This window comes from Ursus arctos, unplaced genomic scaffold, assembly GCF_023065955.2.
Source record: "Ursus arctos isolate Adak ecotype North America unplaced genomic scaffold, UrsArc2.0 scaffold_15, whole genome shotgun sequence".
Lineage (NCBI taxonomy): Eukaryota > Metazoa > Chordata > Mammalia > Carnivora > Ursidae > Ursus > Ursus arctos.
The window spans coordinates 63,084,517-63,110,936 of NW_026622819.1; the positions used below are offsets into that span (position 1 = coordinate 63,084,517).

The window sequence follows — 26,420 nt, forward strand, 5'->3', positions numbered from 1 at the left end:
CCCTCCACCCTGTGGCCTGGCTGGGTGGGTGGGTAGGGGGGCGTTAACCACTCAGTTCCTGGTGTACTCACCCAAGGAGGCGGCCGTCTTCTCCTGCTTGTTGCGGCTCCGGCGGCTGCGGCCCTTGCCCTGTGGCAAACTCTGTGGCCTTGCTGGGCCTGGGGGCTGCACGGACTCCTGCTCCAGAGGCCGCACTTTGGCCTCGCCTGGCCAGTTTCGCCAGGAACTGCCCTTCTCATCGGCTTTGGGGCTGCCAGCCCAGCCTGATCCTGGCTGGCTCCCCTCTCCAGCCTCGGCACAGCTACCCCCTTTGGGAGGCTCCAGGGCCTTGCCTGGCTGCTTGGAGCTGGGAGTGTGGCCCTTGGCATTGGGAGCCTCGAGGCTGGCTGGGGACCGGGGGGCTGGGCTCGCCTCATTCTTCTTGGCCTGACTGCCCTGTCTCTTGCCTTTCCGCGGCTTCCCACTTGAGGCCACAGGCTCGGGCAACTCCGGCTTGCAACTGGGAACCTCCTTTGGGCTTGGCTCCTCAGGGCTAGGGTTGCCTGGCTTGGGTGTCTTGACCCAGATCACCCGGGAAAGGTTGGGCACGGCGCTGAGTCTCCTCACTAGCCCATTCTCAGGGATGATACCGGGAGGGGGCCCCCTCACCTCTGTCCATGGTGGGTGAGAGCCTCTCATTTCTGTCCACGGTGGGGCTGGCTCACCTGGAACTCCTAATGTGTGGTTCTGAGAGGACCCCAAAGTCAAAGGGGACAGGTCAAGGTTAATGTCAGGCCGTTGCTCTGAGGAGCCATTGAGGTTTGAGGGGGATAGGCTCTGGGGCTCTGGCTCAGCAGCCCCCTCCTTAGAGAATCCATTGCTGTCCATGTTGAGCTCACACACACTGAAGCTGGCACGGATAGAGTCCTTGACAGTGTTCTTGATCTCTTGCAGACGGCTGCTCAGGAAGCTGTTGACCCGATCCAGCTCCCGGTCAGGCCACTCCAAGAGCCTCTCCCTGGCAGGCCTTGGCTCCCGGCTTCCGGAAACACTACGATTCACCTGCTTTAGAGCTTCTGCTGCCAAGTGGGCCTTCTCCTTTTCCTGCCAATATAAGAAGCAGTTTCAGCTGGAGGCTGGCAGCTGCCAGGCACAGTGTGACACCTGACACATCAGCCTGGGGCCTGGCTTTGCAGCTAACTGGCTAGAAGCAGGGCCCTGGCCATGCGGGGCCTGCTCACCCAACCTGCAGGAGGGAGGATGAAATGCAGTTGAACAGGTGCATGCTCTTGGGATGGAGACAGACCCACGGAGGATAGGTTTTGACAGCTTGTTCACTCAGAGCCCCAGTGTCAGTCCTAGGGCATAAGACCAGTAGGACTCAAAGGGATAGGAATGCAGCTAATTGCACCTTGCCTTCCAGGCCTCAACTTAAGCAATTCATTCATTTGCTGAGTCTCAGCGGACTCATCTGCAAAAGGTGGACAAAAATTCTGGGGTGAAGACCAAAGTGCAGATACAAGTGAGGGAGATGGCAGCTACAGAGGCATTCTCTCCAATTGTGCTGGTAGTAGGGGAAAAAATCTGTGACATCATGGGAGACCTTTCAAGAAGTAAGACAGGGCTGTGAGACCACCACAGTAGGTCAGACTACTCTGGGTGGCAGGAATGTGTGTATGGATGCTATGGAAGAAGGAGAAATTCCATATAAAAGCCACTCACCACTCAGCTGCCTCAAGTAATCAAGGCCATGCCTGAAGTGTGCCCGATGGCATACAGGACAGCTACATGGGGCCCCACACCAAGATGTAAAAGCAGCCCTTCTGCCCAGGTGAGAACTGGGGGACTGGACTCTGTCAGTCAAGTGTTAACAGACCCAGTTCTGGAGAATGGAAGTGAAAAGTCTGTGGGCTCTGAGTCACTCCATCCCTCTGCCCAACCTCCACACACCAGCAGACCAAGGTGGCCTTTAGAGGGAGACGGGAGACAATGTCAAAAGCCCATGGGAAGGAGGTGGTGGTATTGGGCCAGGGGTTGGATGACTTCTACCATTTCCCACATTTCTAGCTGACTGGGGAATTGGAGGGGGAGAAACAGGAAAAGGAAACGGGAGAGAAAAGGGGGCGTGCCACCACCTCAGAGTCAACTTAAAGAGGGTAACCCTGTGCCCTGGTAGCGCTCTGGGGCAGAAGAGCACCACCACCGTGGGACCTTGGACAAATCACTTACTCTCTCTGAACCTAATCGTCCCCGTTGGTGTATTTGGGAGAAAAACCGCCTACCTATACCTCAGTGTTGCCCGGAGGACACCTGAGAGGGCATGTGCCCCTTTCCCCAGGTGCCGATGAGGCTGTGACTTAGCACCATGGGGCTCAAGTAGGGAAGCAGCTCGGTCTGGAGCAGTGTTTCCAGCCTTGTGCCATGGAGTTTAAGACCATGGGCAGAGCTCTGAGGCCACAGGGATGGATGAAGGACTGGAAGGCCCTTCACATCACTTCTCTCCTGTACCAACCCAGGCTTTTCTATTAGAATGGAGGTTACATGGAGGATTTCAATTGTAAAAAAGAGTTCTGCTGCCAAACAAAGAAGTCTGAAAATAATGAGTTAGAGGGAGTGACATGGAACCATGTGCGATTTGGTAGTGAGAGGAGCGCACAGAACACACGCTTTCTGTTATGTGCCACGAGCCTGATCCTTTCCACACGTTGTCTTGTTTAATTCTCACAATTGCCCTTGTTGTGCCATTATCCTCAATTTGCAGATGAGGACACTTGACTTTGGCACAAAAAAGGAACTGACCCACATGGCTAGAAAGTGGCAGAGTTGGGACAGCACACCCACGTGTGATCCGCAGTTCCTAGGTCTTTCAATCCTGACAATCACATCTTGACCAATGACTGAGGCACTGGGCTGGGCTCTGGGGGATTCAGCTGCGCATGAGAGGTCTGCTTGCGGACTTGAGTCTGCTGGGGGAGATGCACACGCAAACCGGCTGTTTAATTCTGAGTGACAAGAGCTACAGGGAAGAAAGCACAAGATGCTCTGGGAACTCAGACTGGGACACCAGAGGTGCTTCCCAGAGGAGGCAGTATCTCACTGGGCACTGGAGGGTGACTGGGATCATCCCAGAGTGAGACTAGCAGAAGGAAGAGCAAGTGACTGGGGAATGGGCACATATAATCTTTAGGGAATGCAAACATTCACAGGGAGAGCTGGAGCCCAGGTTTCTTTTAGGAGTGGTGGGGACTGGTAGGCGGGAAGGCGAGGGAGGAGAGACTGAGAGATGAAGCTGGCAAGCTAAGCAGGGGCTCAAGAGCCCTGCAGGCCAGGTTCAAGTCTGGGTTTGACACTGAGGGCCATGTTCAGCCACTGAAGACTTTTTCAATAGCAGCAGTAGGGTGGAGAGAAGCGGGTGGTTTGAGCTACTTGGGAGGTCACACGGCCAGGACTCAGGGACAGGTGGGGAGAGTGGGATGAGCCATGAAAACAATACTGACGACCACTGGCGCTGCCGCCGCTTCCCTGACCACACACACTCTCTGATGAGCCTTTCTGTGCATCACTGTTTCATTCCTGCAACCATCTGAGTCAGGCTCTACTGTTATTCTCATGTTGTGGATGAAGAAACTGAGGCTTAGAGGTGAAGTGATTTGCCCAAGGTCATCCAGCAAGTGTGGCAGAGCCAGGTTTCAAACTGATGTCCAATTCCAAGGCCCGCTGCTCTCAATCACCATGACGCTTTCCTCCCAGGATGGCACCCTGGGTTCTGGTTCAGGCAACTGGGTGGACGGTGGCGCCATTAACTAGACAGACAACGGAGAAGGAAGAGCAGGCCTCCTTGGAGAAAGAGAACAAGCTCAGTTTTGGATATGCTCAGTCTGAATACTGGTAGGACATTTGTGAGGAGGAGCCCCATAGCAGCAGGAGTCACCAGTGTGAAGTGCAGGGAGGAAACAGGGAGACCTGGTGAACCAGGAACAACGCTATCTGGATGGCTTCTCTTTGCCAGGGAGAGGGCCTTGAGGGGGAGGGTTGGAGAAAGGAAGAGGAATCCACAAAGGAGACAGAGGAGAGGTCAGAGAAGGTGAGAAATCTGGAGAACACGGCAATCGCACTGTTCTTCCCCTCCCCCACCGGCCGAGGACAGGGGAGCTGAAGAGGACATATTTGAAAAAGATAACCAATACAAAATGTGAGATGCTACAGAGCAGATGGGATAGGAGGGTACGATTTGGCAACAAAGATGTCACTGGTGGTTCTGTGGAGGAGAGGGAGAGGAAAACAGTCTGCAATGAGCTGAAAGGAAGGACAGTGAAGGCAGACAACAGTTTTCAAGAAATCTGGCTGTGATGGGAGGAAAAAGATGAGGTGAGGGTGAGAGGCTGTACATTCAAGGCACAGTTTGCTTTCAGAAGAGAGAGTACTGGGCACAGTGCAATGCTGATGGGAGCCAGACCAAGAGAGGCTGGAGCCAGAGCAGTAAGTCGAGCTTAGACTGAAGCAGTGGGAAAGGACTGCACGGTCTTAAGCAGAAGGGATAACTCTTCTCTCATGACAAGAAAGTCTGCAGGTGGAATGGTAAGATGTTTGAGGGAGTGCCTGTTCACTGGCTTTTTTTTTCCTTGTTGAAACAGGAAGCGAGCTGATCTAACAAAAAAGAAAAGCGGGGTGGGGAAAGCCTGGAGATTTGAGAAGAATCCGAAGGTCTGACAAAGGGTCTGTGGTGAACAGGAGTGATGAAGAGCAAGGGGACCAGAGGGCTGCTGGGCAATGTGAGGGCTCAGGCAAGCGGGAGACCACATGGCCTGGGTGCCACAGACAGATGTGATCCAGCGCTTTCCTGGAGGTGTGGAAGGGGACAGGCAGGGAGGGGTCAAACGCAGGGCTGTGATTTTTCTGAGTGGTGTAATGCAAGGGCCACAGGACGAGAAATTGAGAGTATTGGTAAGACAGTGAGTGAATGATGGTCAGGGGATCTCTATGGCCTGGGAAGAGGAGAAAGGGACAGGTGACAGCCTTCAGTGGATGAAGAGGAGTGGCCGAGGGCTGTAGATGACAGAGCCAGGGTCAGTTTCAAAGGAGTAGGAATTAGTACATGAAGGACAGACAGTCACGGTCTGGAAATGGTATAAGGGAGCAGAAAGATACTCAGCTTTCTTGGTCTCCTGAGGTGGGAGAAAATGAGCAGTCTCCACCGGATGGCTCCCAGGGGAAGTTGTGTTTTTGGTGGACAGTCAGATTGTGGTTAAGTCTGAGAGGTAGAGGAAGGACACTAGAGAGAAGGCTGATGCATAAACAGATAATGACCATGACTGCCTATCACATGACCTTGCAACTGCCTGGTGCCATGTTGTATTCTGGCCTCTAGACTGGACAGGGCAGACAGCCGCTGTGCAGCAAGTTTCCGCATGAGTGCATGGAGTGTGATGGACGGCAGCTGAGAGAGACGTGCCAGGTACAGTGGCAGTCCTGTGGAAGGAGTTACCTGAGGAAGTCTGAGCTTGGAAGGAACTTGCCAGGAGGAAAAGAAGGGGAGAGAAGAGTGTTACTGCCATTACCAGCGAAGGGGTAGGGGTGTGTAGGGATTTATGGAAAGCACACCAGGCCTGGGAACTTCAAAGTGTCCCTGCTCGCTGGGACCTAACTGGGGACCACTGCCTTAAGAAGCCAGGGAAGGCTAAAGAGACTGCTGTTGCCCAGTGGACACTTCTGATCAGGCAACACTGGATGGGAGAAAGAAAGTGCTGACCATTTTCTGAAGGCAGCGGTGGGACCCCTTGGCTCACTACTTCAGGCTGCAGGGAAAGGGTCCTTGTTTGTCCTTTGGGCTGGAAAAAGATGTCGAATTGCTGCTGCTTTCCAGAGCACCAGGGCTGTTTGACCACCCAGGACCTGGAGCTAGCTCGTTGTCAAACCCAACTCTTCGGCTGCTGGGCTCCCAAGTGTGGCGCTGTGCAGACGCAGCTGGGGGCAGGCAGGTGAAGAGGTAATGAGGTGGCAGGGGATGAGATGCCACGCCCTGGGGCTTGCCTGGGAGCAGGGCTGCCCAGGAATAGCTCACTGGGTTCTCTCCTCAGCCCTCTGAGGAGCTCACTCAGCCCAGGGCTGGGTCATTCCCATGGCTTCAATTACATCTCCAAGCTGGCAACTCCCAGCCGCACACCTTCATCTCCACTTGGAGGTCTCCTGAGAATCTGAGTCAATGTGCCCCAACTGAATTCCCTGTCTTCTGCCAATCCCATCCTTGCTTGGTGAAGGGCACACCATCCTGCCAGTCACCCAAGCAAACACCTGGAAGACATCCTTGACTCCTTCATCTCTGTTCCACAATCAGATCACCAAAGCCAGTCATGTCTGCTTCCCTTACTCCAGACCCACCATCAGTCAGCTTTCCCTGGGCCTCTGTATTCCTTCCAGGAGTGTTACCCCTCCAGGCTACTTTCCATACTGCCACATAGTCATGGTGACATACAGATCTGACCAAGTGCATCCTCTGATAAAAGCCCTGCAGTGACTCCCCCTCGGCTACAGGATCAAGTCAAAACTCTTCAGCGGGACCCATGAGGCCCTGTCTCACCTGTACTAGCTGTCCTGCCTCTCCTCTATTTGAACTTTGGCTACCCCAAACTGCTGTGAATGTGCTACGCCTGCTGCCAGAATGACTCTCCTGATGAAACTGAACTCACTCCCTGCAACTCAGCTCTCAAGTCAGCCTCTTGGTAAGCCATTTCCAGCGTGCCCAGGCAGGATGGGGGGCTTCCCTCATCCCAGGGCTTGTCACATGCTAATGTGCTCATCCAGTTTTGTATCAGTCTCTCCACTGGACTGAGCTTCTCCAGGGTGAGAACTTAACTGCGTCATGCTTTGGCTCCCAGTATTTGCAGAAGTGTTTGCTGAATGAATAAATGACTGACTGACTGAAGCAAGTCCTGTGCTTTGAGGAATCCAGCAAGCAGCTTCTGAGGCCAGGACTCGTCTTTCCTCCAATCACTGGCCCCAGGCTCCCTGACCCTGATGCCTCCCAAATGAATTCAGACCTTCCCATAGCAGTAAGCTGTGCCAAGGCTTCTGGCAGCCAGCACCGTTCATGCCCCACAAGTCTTGGGGGGTTGGGGCGAGGGATTCCTCAGGGAGGAGAGGCGGTAGAGCTAGGCTCCCCCCCCCACACCCACCTTCTTTTTCAGCTTGTGCCGGGCCCGCTTGGCGGCCCTGGCGCTGTTGGGGACTTTGGGCTCCGTGCTGTTGATGAATTCCAGCAGCTCATCCACATCTCGGTGGTCCACGGCGGGCTCCCCAGGGATCCCGCCCAGGGCGCCCCCCTTCACGGGCAGCTCCTCTTTCCGCCTGGTCAGCCTCGAGCGGAGCTTCTCTCGGATCTCTGTATAATTCCGACTCGTCGGGGCAGCGGGTGGCTGGGGGAGGGGGAGGTGCTGACGTTACACCCTGGGCCTGGGAAGCCCGGAGCACTCCCACCCGCTGGCACTGAACATGTGGCAAGAAGCGAGACAACTGTTCTTTCTACCATAGCCACAAAGGCCAAGTGGCTTCAGCCTCGGTCAGGCCCAGAGCTGAGGCAGCGGTGGGCGGAGGGAGCGAGAGGTACGTAACAGCACTGTGAGCACACTGACTTGGGAGCCAGCAAAGCAGGTTTGAGCCCGGGCTTTGTCACTTGGAAGCTGTATGACCTTGGGCAGGTCACTGAGTCTTTGTGTGCCTCAATTTTGTCATCTCTAAAATGAGAATAATAACCCTTAGCTTAAAGGTGACTAACAATGTAATTACTTTCATTTCTTCTGTCCTCAACTGCTCTACCCTAGCCGGCGGCCCTTTCCTCTTCACTTTATGAGACTTCTGAGCTGCTTTCGCCCTCTGTCCAGAGACAGCATGTACTCTGCCCTGAGCCTCCTGCCTGGTGCCGTCTGTGCTCACGGCCTGTCCCTCGCTGGCTCTCACACTTGGGGGACTGAGAGCCTTCGCTTCCACTCTGCCTTCATCACGCACAAGTGTTCGCTTCTCTGTGATTACACACGTATGCACGCTCTCTGCCATTTCCTTTCCTTTTGCCTAAGGAAAAAAAGTCAATCTTAAGAGAAACCATGAAAACAGCAAGGGTAGAGGTGTTTAAACATCCCTACCTCACAAATGTGTTGTAAGGATCAAGCAAGCGGACACAGGCTGCAAGGACTCAGAGGGTCCCAGTGTGGTTATTATCCCCATGAGCGGTGGGGGGGGGGGGCTCTCTAGGAAGAGCAGGTGTTCCTTTGGCTCACCTTGACTGGCCCCCAGCCCTCTCTGGCCTGGGCAGGCTCACTCACCGCATTGTGGCCGAAGAACTCACAGTAGCAGCAGTCACAGAACTTTCCATCTCTCTGGTGAGTGGAGGATGAGGTGCAGGAGCTGCGCTCTGAGCTGCTGTCCTCTTCCTCACCCAGGCCCTCATCTGCCTCGCAGGGCTGGGGCAGCTGGCAGGCCAGGCCACTGTGTGTAAACTTGTGCCCCTTGCACCCAGGGTCCCTGCTGATGGGGGAGAAAGATAAGCCCACACGTGAGGGAGGGCAGGGCAGGAGCAGGCTGCAGCAGGAGCCTGGAGAAGCATCCCCACCACTGTTGTCCCAACTACCCTTTATCTGCCTCATCCCACAAAGGCCAAAGCAGTCAGACCATATCAGTGCCTGTCACAAGAACAGGGCCAACACCCTCACTGACCCTCAGGGCCCAGCTCAATGGCATTATTCTGGAAAGGTAGGAAACTCATGCCTCCTGTGCCCGCACCCACTGTGTGACCCTCCTGAACTCTGAAGAAGGGTCACACAGTTGGTGTATATACCTCTCTATCCTACTGTATATCACACTTCACTGTGATGGTCTGTTTGCCCACCTGTGTCTCAGACCAGATGGTGCATTCCCTAGGGGCAGGAACCATGCCACTTCTATTTTTAGGTCCCAGTGGGCAGCATAACAACAGTGTATACAGCAGGTGCTCAGTAAGTAGCTAAGCGAACAGATTAGTGGGCTGATGGCTCTCCTGGAGCAACTGAAGGAGGCTGACAAGGTCAATTTCATCTTCTAAGGTTCTTGACCGAGTCTGCCCCAGTGGGTGGAGCTGCCTTAGTATGGGGCCTTAAAGTTAGGAAAGTAAATGTGCCTTGTGAGTGAGACTCTAAGAGCTACTTTACTGTTTGGGTCTGGTACTCTATTTAGCATAGTATTTCTAAGTGTCTCCCAAGTCTTGCAAAATAGATGTTGCTATCCCCATCCTGCAGTGGAAGTTAACTTAAGGGTCAGAGTGCTTAACTACTTTGCCCAAGGAGTGGCTAGGACTCAGCCTCTGCCTATGTGCAAACCCCATACTCTCCCATTGCACTGCTTTGCCTCTGGACTTTAGGAAGCACTGGGGGCATCCTGTAATATAGCCTATTTTTCCAGGGTAAGGAAAGACTTGGGCCCACAAAGTCCCGTAATTGGAGCCTGAAGAGCAAGAGCCCGGGATTGGCCCTCAGCAGCTGGAGTGCCCTGGGGCTGGGGCCATGGGGTGGGAGCTGGGAGAAAGGGCAAGATGAGGAGCAGTGAGGAGGCCTGGCTCCTAGGGCAGTCTGTTGAGCAAGGAGTAGAAAAGGAGGGGCAGGAACCATTATCAGTGGTACTCACAGAAACTTAATCCAAACTGACCATTCTTCACCCACATTAGCAAAATTAAAATACCCACTGCTCCTGAGAATATGAAGAAACTAGCACCCTAATATTGGTGGTTACATCAATTTGGAGAGCCCTTTAAAAAGCAATTTTTCAATGTGTATTAAGAATCCTTCTCAAAAAAGACATCCTGACATCCCTTAAACTGAGAACTGTTTTCATTCTGAGGGATCTATTCCAAGGAGAAAAAAACCCAAAAGAGGGAAAAAAGCTTTAGGCAAAGGCATCTTTAGAGAGATTATTTACAGTGTTAAAGTACTGGAATGACTTAAATCATCAGCAACCGGAAGACAGTGAAGTACACCATGGAGAACATTCTCCAGCCTTCAGCTGAGGCCCAGAAGACCACACAGGAACCAAACAATGAATGCCGAGTGAAACAGGACAGAGAAAAACTGTATAGACTTTACAGACACCACCACCACTGTGTGGGAAAGACCTGCAGGGAAAACTGCCAACAGTGGTGATATTGGGGTGGTGGGATTTTAGAATACGAAAATATAAATGCATCCTAAACACAGATCTGACTTATAGTACAAAAATGCATATTTATCTTCTCCAAAGAATTTTATCTTCCACATCTACATTAATATCAACTTCTTCAGTACTTAGAGTTATTTTAGGGAATCCTTAAGCCCATAATTCTGGACTCAGATACAGATTTGGGTGCAAGAATGTTTATTACAGGGGCGCCTGGGTGGCACAGCGGTTAAGCGTCTGCCTTCGGCTCAGGGTGTGGTCCCGGCGTTCTGGGATCGAGCCCCACATCAGGCTCCTCTGCTATGAGCCTGCTTCTTCCTCTCCCACTCCCCCTGCTTGTGTTCCCTCTCTCGCTGGCTGTCTCTATCTCTGTCGAATAAATAAATAAAATCTTAAAAAAAAAAAAAAAAAAGAATGTTTATTACAGCCTTGTTTTTAGTGGTAAAAACTAGAAATGCCCGGGAGCACCTGGGTGGCTCAGTCAGTTAAGCGTCTGCCTTTGGCTCAGGTCCTGCGAGCCCTGCATCGGGGCTCCCTGCTCAATGGGGAACCTGGCTTCTCCCTCTCCCTGCCACTTTGCCTACTTGTGTTCATGCTCTGTCTCTCTGTCAAATAAATAAATAAAATCTTAAAAACAAAACCAAAAAAAAATAGAAATGCCCCAATGTCCAGGAACAGGGGAATGATAAAATAAATTATGCTAGAGGTATATAATAAGACATTTTGTGGTCACTTGAGTTTTTTGAAGAATTTTAACTGGGGAAATGATCTACGATGTTAAAAAAAATAACTACACAAGAATGTATAAACATGGACCTAATTTATATACAGAGACATCAGAAAAAACACATACTGCAGTGTTAGAAGTTTATAATTAGGGGCACACTGGGTGGCTCAGTCAGTTAAGGGTCCAACTCTTGATTTCAGCTCAGGTCACGATCTCAGGGTTGTGAAATCGAGCCCCATGTTGGGCTCCACGCTCAGCAGGGAGTTTGCCTGTGGATTTTCTCTCTCTCCCTCTGCCCCTCTCCCCGCTTGTATACATGTGCTCTCTCTCTCAAAATAAATAAGTAAATCTTAAAAAACAAAGTTTAGGTTGTGAAGAAATTTTTTCATTAGACATCTCTGAATTTTTCCAAGTTTTTAAAAAAACAATAAATACCTATTTCTTTAATGACTGTAAAAACTATACAAAAGACACAGAGTCTACCTTTTATTTTCTAAGATTTACTTATCTATCCTAGAGAGAAAGAGAGAAGGTGTGAGTGGGGGGAGAGGCAGAAGGAGAAAGAGAGAGAGAATCTCAAGTAGACTCCTCCCTAAGAATGGAGCCCAATGTGGGGCTCTATCTCAGGCCCCCGAGATCATGACCCGAGCAGAAACCAAGAGTTGGATGCTCAACTGACTGAGCCACCCCGGCACCCCTAGAGGCTACCCCAAAGGTATGCTTCGTAAAGTTTCACAGAATGAAAGGCTGAAGTTAGCAGGGAGTACACCCTTCATGCCACTCGCTTACCTGTGAGTGCTAGGGAGTTGCTGAGAGCTGGGAGGTGGAAGGAGAGGCCCGCTGCAGTGCCCGCTGCAGTGCCCGCTACAGGGGTGGCTGCACCCCAAAAATGGTGGAGGCATCTTCAGGAGCGGCATGCTGGTGGAGGGCAGGTGGGGGGTCTGACATGCCCCTGGGGTGTGGGGGGCGGCAGCAGCGGCAACAGGGCATTCTGAAGCCTGGGCAGGGAAAGGCGCTGCTGGGGTAGCAGGCAGCAGGTGTGGGTGGGGTGGTGAGCCGAAGGATCCGGGGTGAGATGGGATCAGCGACGCTGGCTGGGGGTGGTGGCCAGTGGGGCTGTTAGGTGGAGCAGTGAGGTCTGAGTGCCGGTGGTGCTCCGAGATAGAGAAAACCTCTCCTGTGGATGGATGGGGAAGAAGGGGGTCAGAGTGAGAGCCAAGACCCTGGGAAGGAAAGCCCAAGTGCTCACTGTCACAACATCCTGCTTACTGTGACCAGTCTGGGGACAGCCTCTCAGCACAGTGGAACATGTGAACTTTTGGGAAAGTCTAGCAGTGCCTCGGGCTGGACAATTGTCCCTGCTGGGAGCAACTTGGCTGGACAAGCTTGAGGAGCCCAGATCTGAGAGAAGGACCCAGGAATGCCCACCCCATGGAAGGCCACAACACCTCTGTTGTGGCATAAACAGCAGATATGTGTTCTGTCTCTTGGGGAGTCTCTCTAGGACTTGCACGCTTGTAGGCATTCCTCAGGCCCAGGAAGGGGTCTACAGAAGCCAGTGGAGCAGCAGGCCAAAGCTCTGCCCCTGGGCCATGAGGACTGAGGCAGACAGGGTATGCCAGACTCCCGGGTGGCCCCAAATATCACAGAAGTGGGAAAAGGCTTTGATGAGTCTTCTTTGGCTTATCCATCAAAATAAATGGAATTCTACTCAACTCTCACAATTCTGGGAGCAGCACCCCTTTGGAGAACTCAGGCCCTCAATTTTGTTCTTCTTCTTATATATTTTAATTCCGGTATAGTTAACATATAGTGTTACGCTAATCTCAAGCCCTCAATTTAGAAACAGTAATGAATATTTACATAGTACCTCAATAACCTAAGACTTTTTCTTTGGGTATCTAAGGGTTAACTCAGGGCATAAAAAAGGCTTATATAGCTGTGAACTTGGCTAATAATCCTGGCAGTTTGCACCACAACTTCTTGTGCTTTTATAACTGTTCCTTAGGTGGAGAAAAGGAGGCCTAGGAAGACAAAGCACCCAGGTCCTCTGTGCTGCTGCAGGGGTCAGGTGTTAGGTGGCTGACATCTGAACTCCTTGGGGACACTTCCACACTACTTTCTGTTCAGCCACTGTTTACCATGTCCCCTCCTGAATCTGAAGGGAAAGCTATCAGAGCCAATGACAATATTTTTCAACTTCAGAGTTCTAGGGAAAGGAGTGCCATGGAGACAGCCAAGGGCTAGGTACCCCCTGCTTCCATCCGAACAGTTCCTCTTTTACCTATTTATTTATTTATTTATTTATTTTAATAACTGCCCTGATTTGTCTAATGAAGTGGTTAGAAAAACATAGCTCTCTACATTTATGTGGCCTGGCTCTCTCCCGAGCTCAGAGACTCACCAGGGATGGTAGGAGGACTCCCGAGTGAGCTACCCGGCACGGCCCCACTGGAGTGCGGAGAGTTCCAGAGGCCCGAGAGCTTATGTGCTGACAGGAAGGAGCTGGGATCCCAGTCCCCTGAGTTCCCATGGCAGGAGGAGGAGGACGAGGACGATGAAGAGGAGGACGAAGAGGAATGAGAGTCACCCCCACAAGACTGTGATTTGCAGGATGTGTGTGACAAGGAGATCTGGAGAAGGGGGAAGAAAAAGGCTCATGGTAAAACAGCAAACATCAGAGCTGACCCTCTGCTGCCTTAGCTTATTCAGGAGTGCCTCCTCCTCCAGGCCCTGTGCCATGGCCAAAGTGCAATTCCCACAACTCCAGGTGCACGGGCAGACATGGATCAGGCCTTTGCCAGGAGGGGCAGGGATGCTCCCAGTAAAGTGAAGTGTGTGGATACCGGTGAGAGAGACTCTGGTAGAGACACAGACTGCCTGTCAATTGTGGGCCTTTGGGGAGTCCTGAGAGCTGCCAAGGAAAGGAAGGGTCTTTAAGTCAAAAGTCCTGAAGCTGAAACGATCCTGGGGTGAAAGAGAGGGGCTGGAGGGGAATGAGAAACAAGGAAAAGTCTGACTGCTGTGAGTCAGGAGATGCCACTTAGATGGCTCTTGGGCATCCTGGAGGCCTACTAACTGAGGCACATGGTAGAACCGCAAACCGACCTTTGCCATCCGTATCATACTAGTTTGGCTTTCAAGCTGTCACAGGGCTGAAGCAGCACAGTGACACAGAAGGGGCAGAATCTCCATCGACAGTACCTACAAGCAGGCCCTCACACTGCATAGACTCTCCTCAGGGTCAACGGGGCTGCCTGCAGCCTCCCTGTTCTTGCCCCGATTGTAAACCCAAGCCACTACTGCTGTGTGGATATAGCCCAGCAGCCCCTCAGTGCCTGGGTGCAGGGGCTGCCGGAGGAGAGCCACCTGAGAGGGCAGGGAAGGAATAGCTCAACAGCCTGATCTCTCTGGGCAGGCAGCCCTCCTGCATTCAGGGACCCCCTTCTCAGCCGTTACCTACCGCCACTGCATGCTCTCGACCTGTCTGCCTTTCATCTTCCTCCATGCTCTTTCGGCAACTCTGGCAGACCCATAGAGGCATCTCGCCTAGGAGATTCTTGACAAGCTTTGGCATGAAGTCAGGGGGCAGCTTCTCACCCTGCAACACCAGTCCGTTTTGGGAAGGGCCTTCTTCCCAGCCTTTGCGCTCCCGATGACATAGCAGGCAGCAAGTCTGCACAGACTGGGTGGAGGTGGGGGGAACCTGTCCAACAGACAGAAACAGGGTTTCCCAGGAGGGGAAAGGCTCTGCTTAGAAATAATATTAACCATACTAATAACTTCACTTATGTGCCAGGCACTGGGTTAGGCACTTTCTATACAGAATTTTAGTCCTTGTAATAGCTCTGCAAACTTGGTGTTAGTCCCCCCCCCCTTTTTTTTTAAGATGAAGAAACAAATTTCGAGAAGTTAAGTAACTTGCCCAAGGTTATAGAGCTAGTGAGTGGCTGAGTTAGGAGTTGAACTCCGGTTGACTTCAAAGCTCATGCTTAAATGCCCTGATATGTCCAAATCCTGAAGGTTAAAGGAAGGTCCCCTTTCTTCTCTGGTATGTCTGGAAGAAGCCACAATTCTTGGGCTGTCTGTGCAGTCCACAGACCAATCCCCATCTGGGGGTTGGGGAGATCCTTTCACTTAATGCTGAGTTTGGGAGAATGTGTGGCTTTCCCGAGAGGTGCACAATTCCATTAGGATCACAGCAGCATTTTAGAAGACGGGTTTGGATAGCTAATCAGAAAGCCTTAATTCAGTAGAAAACTGAGCTGGAGAAAGGGTAAAGCAGACCCTGGTGCATCTAAGAGGCAGTGAGGTATGGCAAAAAGAACCTGGACTTTGGGGGTCACACTGACCCGCATTCTAATGCCTGCCTGAGCACACATTAGCTGGGTGACCTTGAGCAAGTTATTTAACTTCCTGAGCTCCGACTTCCTGCCTACCTTGCAGAGTTGATGCGAGACTCAGTGCATAAACAGGGAAAGTGCCTAGCCCTGTGCATGCTCAAAGCATAGGCCCAATACACAGTAATTATTATTTGGACTTTTTTTTTCCTTTTAGGACAAATGACATAGAAATATAAGTCTACAGGTTTTTATGTCACATTGAGGGGTACTGATTGGGAGACTGACCCAAATTAGAGGCTTTCCTATATTCTGCAGATTCGGAAGACAGCTATGCTCACCACTATACCACCACCGCCACTGCTACCAGGGCTATTCTGCAACTTTGTAGAACCCTCTCTCTCTGACACTGGGGTTGGTCATGTCACTTTCTTTGGCCAATGGGATGTTAGCAAACTTGCTGCCAGCATAATCTTGAAAAGTATGTATGCATTTCTACTTGCTTCTTTGCATGGCTGGACTTGCTCGCTCTTGCACCTCTGCCTGCCATGAGAGCATGACCGGGCTAGCTGCTGGAGGGATGTGAGAGACGTGTGGAGGAATCTGAGTCTTCCTTGCTGACTGGCCAGCAGATCAGATACATGAGTGAGCCCAGCTGAGATTAGCCAAGCCGGCCCCGATCGACAGAAACACCCAGTCAGCGCAGAGACTCATGAGAAATAATAAATGGTGTTGTTTTAAGCTACTAAGTTTTGGGGTGGTTTGTTACATGCAATAGTTATATTAACTGATATACCTTCCAAACTTACCCACCACTAGGTAACAGGTGTTTGCAGAGGCCTAAGCAAAGGAATAAGGGTATCATCCTCATCCTAACAAGAAAATAAATGCCATCATCTTTCTCGAATAAAATCATCTTCTCACAATAAATTGGCATCAGGGTATCCTTAAATCTGTAATGTTATAATTACACTGACCTGGGTCTCTGGTTTCTAGAAAAAGAAAGGAACAAAATGGAAGTACCAGGAGCATAATGAAACATCTGGGGAAGAACAAGGACGTTGGAAAAGAGTACCAGAGAGAGAGAAATCTTATACATGGAACCTATGTGAGATACTGCCTAAAAGGTTTCTGTCAAGGGAATGTTCCAGCGGACAAGGCAGCTGCTTTACTGCAACTGTACAAGGACAGAGCTTCTAACCCACTGCTGGTATCTCATGGAAAGGGTGGGAGACTGATGGAGAAGGATGGTATTCAGAGAAGGCAAGGCAAAGGAGGCCTTTTTGAGAAGTGTCCCCAGGAAACTTTTCACAGCCATAGGGTGCCATAGTAAATCCAGACGGAGGAAGTGAGGCCAACCCCCAAGTCCCTTTCCCTGTACTGATGGTGACCATATTCTTAAGAAAAACACCAGGACATGTAGTTTTACTACAACAGAGTTTCATTTCATTTGGGTATTAGGTTCTCAAGTTACTACATAAGAGGAAAATCTTGTCTGAGTAAAATTATTCTGACATTTCTTTGTATGGCCTGTGAAGTACAGTATACACAGTTTTGGCACAACCGAGATATACGTATACCATATATGGCAATGTTCAATAAGTGGGTTTTTTTCCTTTTAAAAACATATACAGAATTCTTGTAAGTTAAACCTATGATCAGTGTGATTGTACCTCGTGCCAAAGTACCTGTGGGAGACACAGGGTGCAGTGGAAAGAACACTGTCTTGGGCCTCCCCCACTTACCAGCTGTAGGATGTTGGGAAAGTTCTAGTCTCTGTCTCTTCATCTGTAAAATGGGATTAAGTCCTAACTTGTAGGGCTGGCTGTGAACACTGGATGGACAAAGCACCTAGTCCAGTGCCAGACCCATAATACATTGCCTCAACTTACAAATATGGGAGTGATGGGAAACATTTAAAATCAGGACTAGGCTTGAAAAATACAGAAAATACAGTCACTATATTTTATAAGAATGCAAGCATCTTTCATGTGTAATGAATTTAAGGTGACTTTTAGACATCTTAATCTCTGCCCTCTACCCCATAAAGCCATTCTTTAAGTTCCCCAAATATTCTCTGTACTCTCCTACCCCTACCTCATGCCTTTGCTAAAGGGGATCCTCCGCTTCAAACCCCCTTCCTTCCCAAGTTTACCAATAAGTAGCTGGGCAGGGCTGAAACCCAATCTCATCCAAGCTTTCCCAGAGAGTCCCTCTTGTAATTCTCCTCCCCTCCCCATATCTCCATGGCACATTATGCCTTGCTTACAGCATCTGTGCCTTCCACTTTGTTTATTTACCTACATTTCCTGTCCCTTCTATTAGGTTGCAGTCCTAGAGGGCAAGCATCAGGTCTGATCCTTGTCTGGATCTCTCACAGTGTAGCACAGGGCATGGGCTCAGCTGGGCACATAGTGGCTAAATCAGATTTGTTAAGTATCACTATGGCAATACAGCTTAGCAGGACATTGCTTGAAATTTTGAAATTTTTGCTTCTCACAGAGAAAGGCCATCTCCCTACCCTGGACCTTCCCCTGAATGGTTCCAATCTCAAGTGTGGAAGAGTGGAAGATCACATTCCTTGGGGACTACAATGAGATGGCCTCATTCATGGAAATAACGTGGCTCTTCCTAGAGCCGAACTGGTCCACATAATAAATGAGATTAGCCATCAATGGAAGCAAATTTACAGGACAGGCTGTCTGTCCAGTTAAAGGAAGAAACCACAGGGCCTGGCAAGCTAATTATGTCCTAACCGAAGCAGGGATGATACCACCTACACTGCGTAAGGTTCCCCAGAGAATTAAGTGACATTAGAGACGCAAAACTTAGCCCAAGGGTTCCATGCAGTAGACACTCAATCTAATACGTAGGCCCTTTGGCCATTCTGTTCTTAATAAAAAGCTACATTGGAATCTAGTTAATTCACTGTCCTGAGTTTGGTATACCTGAGTTCTTCTTTCTGGGCCAGGCAATTCTTGGGGCTACCCCCAAAGCTGTTTTAACCCTAAGCCTTGGAGCCTGCCCCTGAATACAATGCCTGGTAGGGCCTGGGGACTTCTTTCTCTGACATTTTCATTTCTACTCCTGGGGGGTGGTGAGAATCCCGAGACCTGGAGATGTTATATTCAGTCAGTACTCCCACTGTTTCTGCAAATTTTTGCTTTGGCAGAGAGAAGCTCTTCGTTCAGAATTCCCTTTGACTGCCATCTCCTGCCATTTTTCAAATACCTGGCAATCATGACCTCTTATGCCCCGAAGTCAACTTAGGCTTTCAACTAGCTGTTCTCAAGTTGCATTTTTAACATCAGGCACAGTATTCCCACACAAGAACATGAACAATAAATGTTTATCGAATGAATGAAACACCCAACCATTTTTCTTCATCACAAAGCCTAGGGAACTGATCCTTAAACCCAGCAGCCCTGGGCAACAATTATTCCTTCTCACTTCAGTTTAAATTCCAGAGCCTCTCCAGATAAAGGTCTAGTCCTACGTAAGAGATGGGGGAAGAGCAAGGAAAGATTCTAGGGGTTTTCTAGGTTTGGGATCTGCTCGAAAAAGCTCCAAGATTAAATTCTGCTTCACTCTAGGCAAAACAAGCATCTCTGAGAATGTGGGGTTACTCACATGTGTTAGCATGCACATCCCCAGGGCAGTCAAGGAGCCAGGTGAACCCCAGGATGTGGCCACTCCCAGCCCAGGGGGCTGGCGGGTGCAGTCATTAAAATCATTATCTCTGCTCTCTCACCTGACCAGGCCCAAGACTTTTCTGTCTTCGCCTGAGAAACATTATGCTAGGGTATTCTAGATTTTTCTGGATAAGAGTAGTTAAAATCAAAGGAAAAGGAAGCCAATTTTTCTCATGGATCATCATTTTTACTTGAAAGAATGACTGACAAACTGGTTATTCAGACTTGGAAACTGGCAGACATTTTCTCAAAAAATGAACAAAATGAGCCCATCACTTCAAGGAAAACAACTTTTTATTTGTGGCCAATGTCAAAATTCGAGCTTTCAGGCAAAAATCAGAATTCCGGAAATTTGGAAATTAGAATTTTGTATCCATCGTCATAAACTTAACAGCTTCACAATACTTAAAAGACTTTTCTGGTGAAAATGGTGGTGATTTTAACAAATGCAGTCTTTTGATATTGCAAAATGAAATGGAAAAACATTTGGAAGAGCTGCATAACTCGGTGAACCTATTTTCCAAATGAGCAAAGTATGATGCTTTAGAATCATGCATTGGTAAAAATATCCACTCAAAGTGCTAGATAAACCAACAGATTTGAATGTGAATGAGTACAAAGACTTCATTAATATAGTCTCAGATTTTATATTGCAAAGAAGAATATCAGCAATCACCTGGAAAGGCTATTAAAATACTCCTCCCTTTTCCAACTACATTATCTGTTTGGGGCTGGATTTTTAGAATATACTTCAAAACAATATATTGCAACAGATGGGATACAGAAATATATATGAGCATCAGCTTCTTTTTATTAAGCCAGACAAAGAAATTTGCAAAAATGAGAAAGAGACCATTCTTCTATTATTATTATTTTTTTTGGTAAATGTATTTTTCATTAAAAAATTATTCATGTTAACATGATAGGTTTAATATTATCATTCTTAAATGAATTAGTTAACAAAATATTTTTAAGCTTTCTCAGTTTTAATACTTAATTTGGTAAATATCAGTAGATAAAACCAACAAAAGAAAGCTCTCTTGGGTCCTCAGTAATTTTTAGGAGTATAAAAGGGCCTCAGACCAAACACTTTGAGAACTGCTAATGTAAAGCCTCTAATGGTGCCTGTCATCTGGTGGGTGCACAATTAGCAGCAATGATTAACAATGATACAGTTCATGGTGAATCTGGATAGCTCTTTGGGGGCATGAATAAATTTTCCATCTCACCTTTCTGTCTACAATTTAGGAATTGCTGGGGAATAATCCAGGTCATCAAAACAGGCAGCTATCGAGGTCTGGGATCTAATATCCAGCACTAAACCTGCTCTCATTCCTCTCATGGATTCCTTTTAATCCCAGGAGTTCGTGTATGTTTGTAGAGGATTTCCCCAAGACATATGCTGTATCTAACCAGTGGCCCTGCAAAAGCTTCCAAATTCTATTCTGAAATGACCCCATTAGAGCACTCTATCCTCAAGGCACCCAACTTCAAGAGCCTCCCTGTCACCAAGGCAGATAGAGGACAACAGAAGCAGCCAAAATTCCCTTCTAGAAGCAGAGAAAAATGATTAATCCCTAGCCTAGCAAAACTCATCAGCCCAGTCATTGCCACTTACTCTTCCATTCACCCATTCATTTCCTCATTCAATGAACATGCTCAGAGCCCATTCTCACTGTGCTAGGTGCTGGGAAACATTAAACGATATAGAATCCCTGCCTTAAGAACACATGCATAAACCAGGCAGGTTAACGCATGGGGTTGTCAATACTCCCAAACTCCCAGACGTCTCATTTTGGAGAATCAGGCAGGAACACAAATTCAAATAACACGCAATTAAAATTAATGTAACAAAATAATATACAAATTAAAACAACCATCCAACCAGGACATTAGGCTTCTCTAGTTCATGTAAGCTTATTATGTGCCTTCTCAGGTACTTATCCAGTTTAAGGGTCTCCTTCCTTTAGCTCCTCTTTCCTACCTTGGTCTCTCTTTAATCTCCTGGCTCCTTTCTGGTTGAGCTCACTACCATGACAACTTCTGGCCCCTGTGTTTCATGACTTGGCCCCAGTTGACCTCTCCACGCTTCACTTCCACGCATAACATCTGACAATCTTAGGTTCTATTCATACTGCTCCTCTGATACATCTTGCCCTGCAAACCTCAGCATCTCAGTTCTACTCCTCAGCAAATTTGTACTCATACCCTAGTATCTTGGTCATAGGTTAATGTAGTTTTTGCTGGACCAGGCTAAGCAGAACTAATTCTTTTAGTATAGCACCTATAACATTGTGCCACAGACATATTCTGTCTGCCTCAAACCCCTGGTGGAATGAGAACTCTTTGGGGGCAGGGAGTGCATCTTGGTCACTTAAGTGTGCCCAGGAACCTAGGCTTGGTTTGGACCTGACATACAGTAGGCATTCCCTGAATAAATGAATAAATGCTTAAAGCCCACCTGGCTCCATTTCAGTTGCTCTACACAGAGGATAGAATCTAAAGACACAGCCGAACTAGCCCCTTCCAGGATATGCTATGCTAACGGCATAGTTCTGTCACTCTGGGTCACTGATGAAACGGCATCAGCGCTAAAGGTAATTCTTAAGGAGGAGATAGAACCACACCTCAGTGCCCTGGAACTTTCACCCAAACTCCCACTCAGGCTGTTGGCTCAGTTCCTTCCTGAAAGAACAGCTGTTTTACACCAGCTGCTTTGTGGAGAATGCTCTCTGGTTGTACAAGCTCAGTCAAGGACAGGGTAGGTAGTGAGTCTCTCTGACCCCAGTGGCCTTCCACCCCCACAAGGCTGGCTCATCTGTTGAACCTGCTTCCTGGGTACAATCAGCCACCGGAAGGCCTAAACTACCGTTATTAACCTAGAACTTCAGGCAAACCATATTACCTACTCTGGCACCCCAGTACGGATTTCTCACGGGTGGAAGAGTACAAACTTTGGAGACAGACTGTTTTGAGTTCAAATCCCAGTTCTGCCATTCAGTATGATCTTGGATTATTACTCAATTTCTTTGAGCCTCAATCTCCTCATTTATGAAATGAGAATAAAACCATACTTCACAGAGTTGTGAGGACAGAAGGAAATAAATTATGTAAAGTACCTGGCCTGGGCCTGGCACACAGTAGGTGCTCAATACCCGTTAGTTTCTTTCCTCTTCTGTCCTGGAAGAAATGACAGGGAAACTTACTAAGTGAGACTTGCCCAATCCAAAGTTATTACTTGAAGCACAGGACAGAGGACTAGACAGGTGACCTTCAAGGCCCCTTTGTACCCCCCCCATCCACGATCTCTGGCTACAACTTCCTAGTAAGACCCTTCAGTATTTTAGGGCCCTTCTTTCTGCCTTAGTTTCCCTATATCACTTTTCAGAGTAGATGAAGAGATCTATTCATTTCAGAATGGAGGGGGAACCACAAAGGGAGCTGGAGGGCTGAGAGTCTCGAGGAGGAACTAAGGTGGATGGCCTAGGACTGCAGCATGTTCATCTACCTACAGGTTGAAGGACGAAGGGGGGAGCATGGGCATAGAACCAAAGGGTGCAAATACAGTGCCTTTCCTGGGACATAGGACCTCTTCTCCTCAGTCCTTTTCTGCTCTGCACATCCTGCCAGGAAGAACCATTAACCACCCCTTTCCCTAATATCCGTTTCTTTCCCAAATATATAAAGCACTCACACCTTCACTCATGTTGTTCCCTCTGCCTCTTACTTTTTAGGCACAGTTTGGGTGTTACATCCTCCTAAGTCCATAGGCAGAATTAACTGTGCTTTGCTCTGGAACGTCCTAACATTTCTTACGTATCTCTTGAATGGAACTTATCATATATGTATCCCAGTTTTTGAAATCTGTCTTCTCCACAACACTAAGAACACTGAAGGGCAGGACCTGTGCCCCATAACTCACTCCATCCCAACAGTTCAACAGAGATGGCAGGATCAAATGGGCATGGGTAAGTCTTTGGATACACAAAGGAAGATTAGCAGTTGAAGAATATCATTAATGGGGCAACAACTGGAGAACTGGGGAAAGTCTGTTTTTTGTTTTTAAAACTAAGGCTGTTTCTATTCCTGCTTATGGAAAAGCTCCCCTCTCTGGGAAGCCCCATTCTTTGAAGAATATCCTAGGCTTCCGCAAAGCTTCCCCATGCCACCCTCAACTCAGCATTTCCCAGACCCAGCCACACAATACAATCACCTGGGGCCGTTTAACAACCATAGATTTCTGGGCTCCAGACCTAGAGACTCTGATTCTGTAGGTCTGGGACAGGTTCTAGCGAAGCACAGGGGATCTGATGATTAGTTAGGCTGGGATGAGGGAGAGGTAGAATCAAGCAACCACGGCTGCTTCTTCAACTGAGATTGCTTCCTCTCATGCTATCAGAGAATTTACCCAAGGACATCATGTTCACTTTATTTAAAAGCTTTCATTGATTCTTCACTGCCTGAAGGATAAAGCCCAAACTTCTTGGTGTGGTTTTGTAGAACCCTGCTAACCACTCCAGCCTGACTCCATGCTACTCTGCCTGGGTTGGGCAGTTCTCGCCTCTGGGTCTCTATATTGCTTTTTTTGTTTAGATACTTTCTCCTACCTTCTCTAAAGGAACTTATACTCAACCTTGAAACATGAGTTCTGAGAAGTCTTCTCTAGGCTATCATATCTGTGTATCTTCAGTACCAAGTATCTGTAATAACCATGACTACCACTACTTGCTGCCCTAACATGAGCCTGGCATCACTGTCATACTCGTGAGAAAACAAACTAAGAAGACTAAAACTCTTCCAAAGTCCACGTACTAGGATCTAGGACTTGAACCTTAACTCAGAGGAAGTGGTGCTCTTCTAGCCTAACTACGATTAATATATCCATGTGGGCAGGGACTGATTCACCTCTGCATCCCCAGCTAGCCCAGGGCCTGGCACAGAGCAGGTGTCCATTAGTGTTTGCAGAATAAATTAACACCAGGTCAGGTGAGTGGGAGATTGGGTGCAGTGTGTGTATAATGGGCCTAAATAAATGAATGATGGACAGCTTGGCCCAGCAATAGAGGCTGGTAAGAACAAAGTGGAAAAAAACCTAAATTTTACTTCTTTTACTATAATTTCGTTTAACGGCCACTTATTGAGCACAAAGGACCATGCACAATAAATACCCCACAAATGAATTAAAATATAGCCCCTGCTCTCAAAAATTCTAGGTTCAGTATATAAAGGTGTCAGGATCTTAATAGGCTATCTAATACCAGATATAAAGTTTATAGCTCTGGGACATTTTAAGGAAATTAAAAATTAGCCAAGTAAGTCTTCCTCTTCAAAGGCCTTTTAGCATTTCTACATAGTCAATCTCTACTGGCTTACAGAGAAAACCAGAGGTGGCAGGAGTCCCTTCTCGGTATCACGTCCTACTACGTGCAATGAAAGTGGCCAGGCTGGGTGGACAGTGATTTTAAGGGGGAGGTCCCCAGGTATAGGGACTATCTTAGTCATCCGTGTGCCCAAAATAAAGGCCCTGGCACAGAGGTCATAATGCTTGCTGAGTGGATTAAACATAATGAAGTGGTTTCAATAAAGACACTGACTGATCCTCTGCTCCAGTCTCTTGAAGGAGCAGGTTTAACTCTGAGCAGTGGGGAACCAGGTCTCTAGAGTCTCTTTAAACTGGGCTGGGCAGGTCTCAGCATGTGCTGTAGAGAGCTGAGAGATGGGAAGAGCAGGATGAGCTCAACCAGCTCCAAATCCTGGTTTACAGTCTGGCAAGTCTCCTGAGGGTTTACTGAGTATGCACCTGGACTGCAGACTGAGACCAAAAGACAGAGCAGAACTGGCAGGTGAGAACATTCAAGCTCTGAATGACCATCTGGCACAGTTACCACTATCTCTGACTCCTGCTCTTGCCTCAGAAGCCCCGATGTTCTAAATGCTATGTTGGTTGCTCCACTTTCTCTTAGATATTGCTGATGAGGCTTAGAGAGAGGACAAAACATGCTCAGGGTCACAAAGCTAGAGACTGAACTTGGGAGACCACCCCAAGTCTGAAATACTAAACCCTATTTCTCACTACTGCCTTATTCAGCTGCTTTGTAAGTTTTTTTCCTTTCCTTTGCTAATAAGGCAGTAACTGTTTTAGTCTTATTTAGTAAACGAGGGTTTGGATTGTTAGTGAACACATCAATATAGTTTAGTGACCTGAAACAACTAGAAGTAAGGACTTTTGCAATCCCAAATACGCTAGCTCAAGGTTCTGCATTTAAATATGAACAAGTTATGCAAATGAGCAAAGGGGACTGGATGGAACCAGAGGGGCCTTCAAACCTGAACTCAGGAACCATGGCTATTCCAGCCTAACTGCAATTACTGTACATATGTTCTCTGGATCATGAGCCCTTTGTGGGCAGGCACCACATCTGATTCACTTCTGCATTCCCAGTTAGCCCAGGGCCTGGCACAGATCAGGTGTCCTTCATATCAGGGGAAGACACTATTCAGAAACTGCAGATTACTGACTTATAGAAATGTGGGCACAGCAGCACCAGATTTTTCGTTTTAAGAAATGCCACAAATCCAGTTTGTGGGAATCTTTTGGTTTTTAAAAAACCGGCTTAAATCAAAACAAAAACAAAACAATGTGTGACTTGGGACTTTAGAACCTGTCTGTGGACTACAAGTGGTCCTACTTGCCATCTTTGGCTTCAGTTTGGCATGCAACACTGAGTTTCACCTTATGTACCCACTCTGTGCACACAGAGAATTTTAAGCGGCAGTGGGAGACAGAGATTCTCACCAAAGGCACGCTAGTGGGCAGAACAATGACCCCAACCCTTTCAGCAGGTGTTTTTCACCAGGGCACCTGCTTCTGGCATTGAGAAACACCCTCCCCAGCAAAAAAATGGGGTACAATCAGAAGACAGTTTGTCAATTTGTTTCACCTCTTTGCGGCTATAGTGTTTAAAAAAAAAAAAAAAAAAAAAAGCCTTGTCAAATCCCTCACAGTACACAAGAGTGTCCTTTTTCGGAGGGGCAGAAGGCACCTGAGACCTGGAGTGGGAGTTATTTGAGCAAATGTTTACTTGCTCTGAGTTTCTGTTTCTTCATCTGAAAAATGGGGAAATAGTATTTATATCCTTCAGTTCATTCATTTAACATCTGTTAATCATGGGCATAGGGGTACAATAGTGACTGACGTGGTTCCTGCACTCTCAGAGTTTCTGTAGCAAAAGCAGACCAATAATTAAACCAATAATTAACACATCACATTTGTACTAAATGCTGAGGAAAGAACAGGGGTGGTGGGAAGATTAGAAGTATGGTATATAAAGTGTCAGGCATGAATAAATTAATGAACTGGCAGGTCAAGCAGTGGAGCAGATAATGAAGCTTATAGCTCTTAGCAAAGTTGTGTCCTAAATAAAAACTAAATGGTTAAGCCATTATCCAAAATTCTGGCCAAGAATACTATATCCTAGCCAAGTGGCAGGGGACCCTAAAGTGCTGCAG

General features: G+C 48.2%; 1 protein-coding gene and 1 long non-coding RNA gene across 14 annotated transcripts in view; one reads left to right on the top strand and one right to left on the bottom strand.

Annotated features, from left to right (window-relative positions):
* The window catches only part of LOC123001704 (uncharacterized), a 31,610-nt gene extending 24,709 nt beyond the window's left edge, over window positions 1-6,901 (top strand). The window contains exon 4 of the long non-coding RNA XR_008959283.1: window positions 934-6,901. This is a non-coding gene — a long non-coding RNA (uncharacterized LOC123001704). The remainder of the gene's footprint in view (window positions 1-933) is intronic.
* The window catches only part of FAM193B (family with sequence similarity 193 member B), a 31,666-nt gene that overhangs the window by 3,258 nt on the left and 1,988 nt on the right, over window positions 1-26,420 (bottom strand). For 3 of the 13 annotated variants that reach the window (XR_003319565.4, XM_026511103.4, XM_044388620.3), the window contains exons 2-7: window positions 14,343-14,585; window positions 13,284-13,512; window positions 11,669-12,056; window positions 8,295-8,496; window positions 7,152-7,391; window positions 72-1,083 (exon numbers count right to left, since the gene is read on the bottom strand). Coding sequence is in view for 11 of the 13 variants with exons in the window: in XM_026511103.4 (XP_026366888.1) it covers window positions 72-1,083; window positions 7,152-7,391; window positions 8,295-8,496; window positions 11,669-12,056; window positions 13,284-13,512; window positions 14,343-14,585 (2,314 nt within the window). In the remaining 2 variants the exon portion in view is untranslated. Of the gene's footprint in view, window positions 1-71; window positions 1,084-7,151; window positions 7,392-8,294; window positions 8,497-11,668; window positions 12,057-13,283; window positions 13,513-14,342; window positions 14,586-16,028; window positions 16,092-22,030; window positions 22,092-26,420 lie in introns of all 13 variants that reach the window. The other 10 variants (XR_007191150.2, XM_026511108.4, XM_057312373.1 and 7 more) reach the window with 9 other exon arrangements.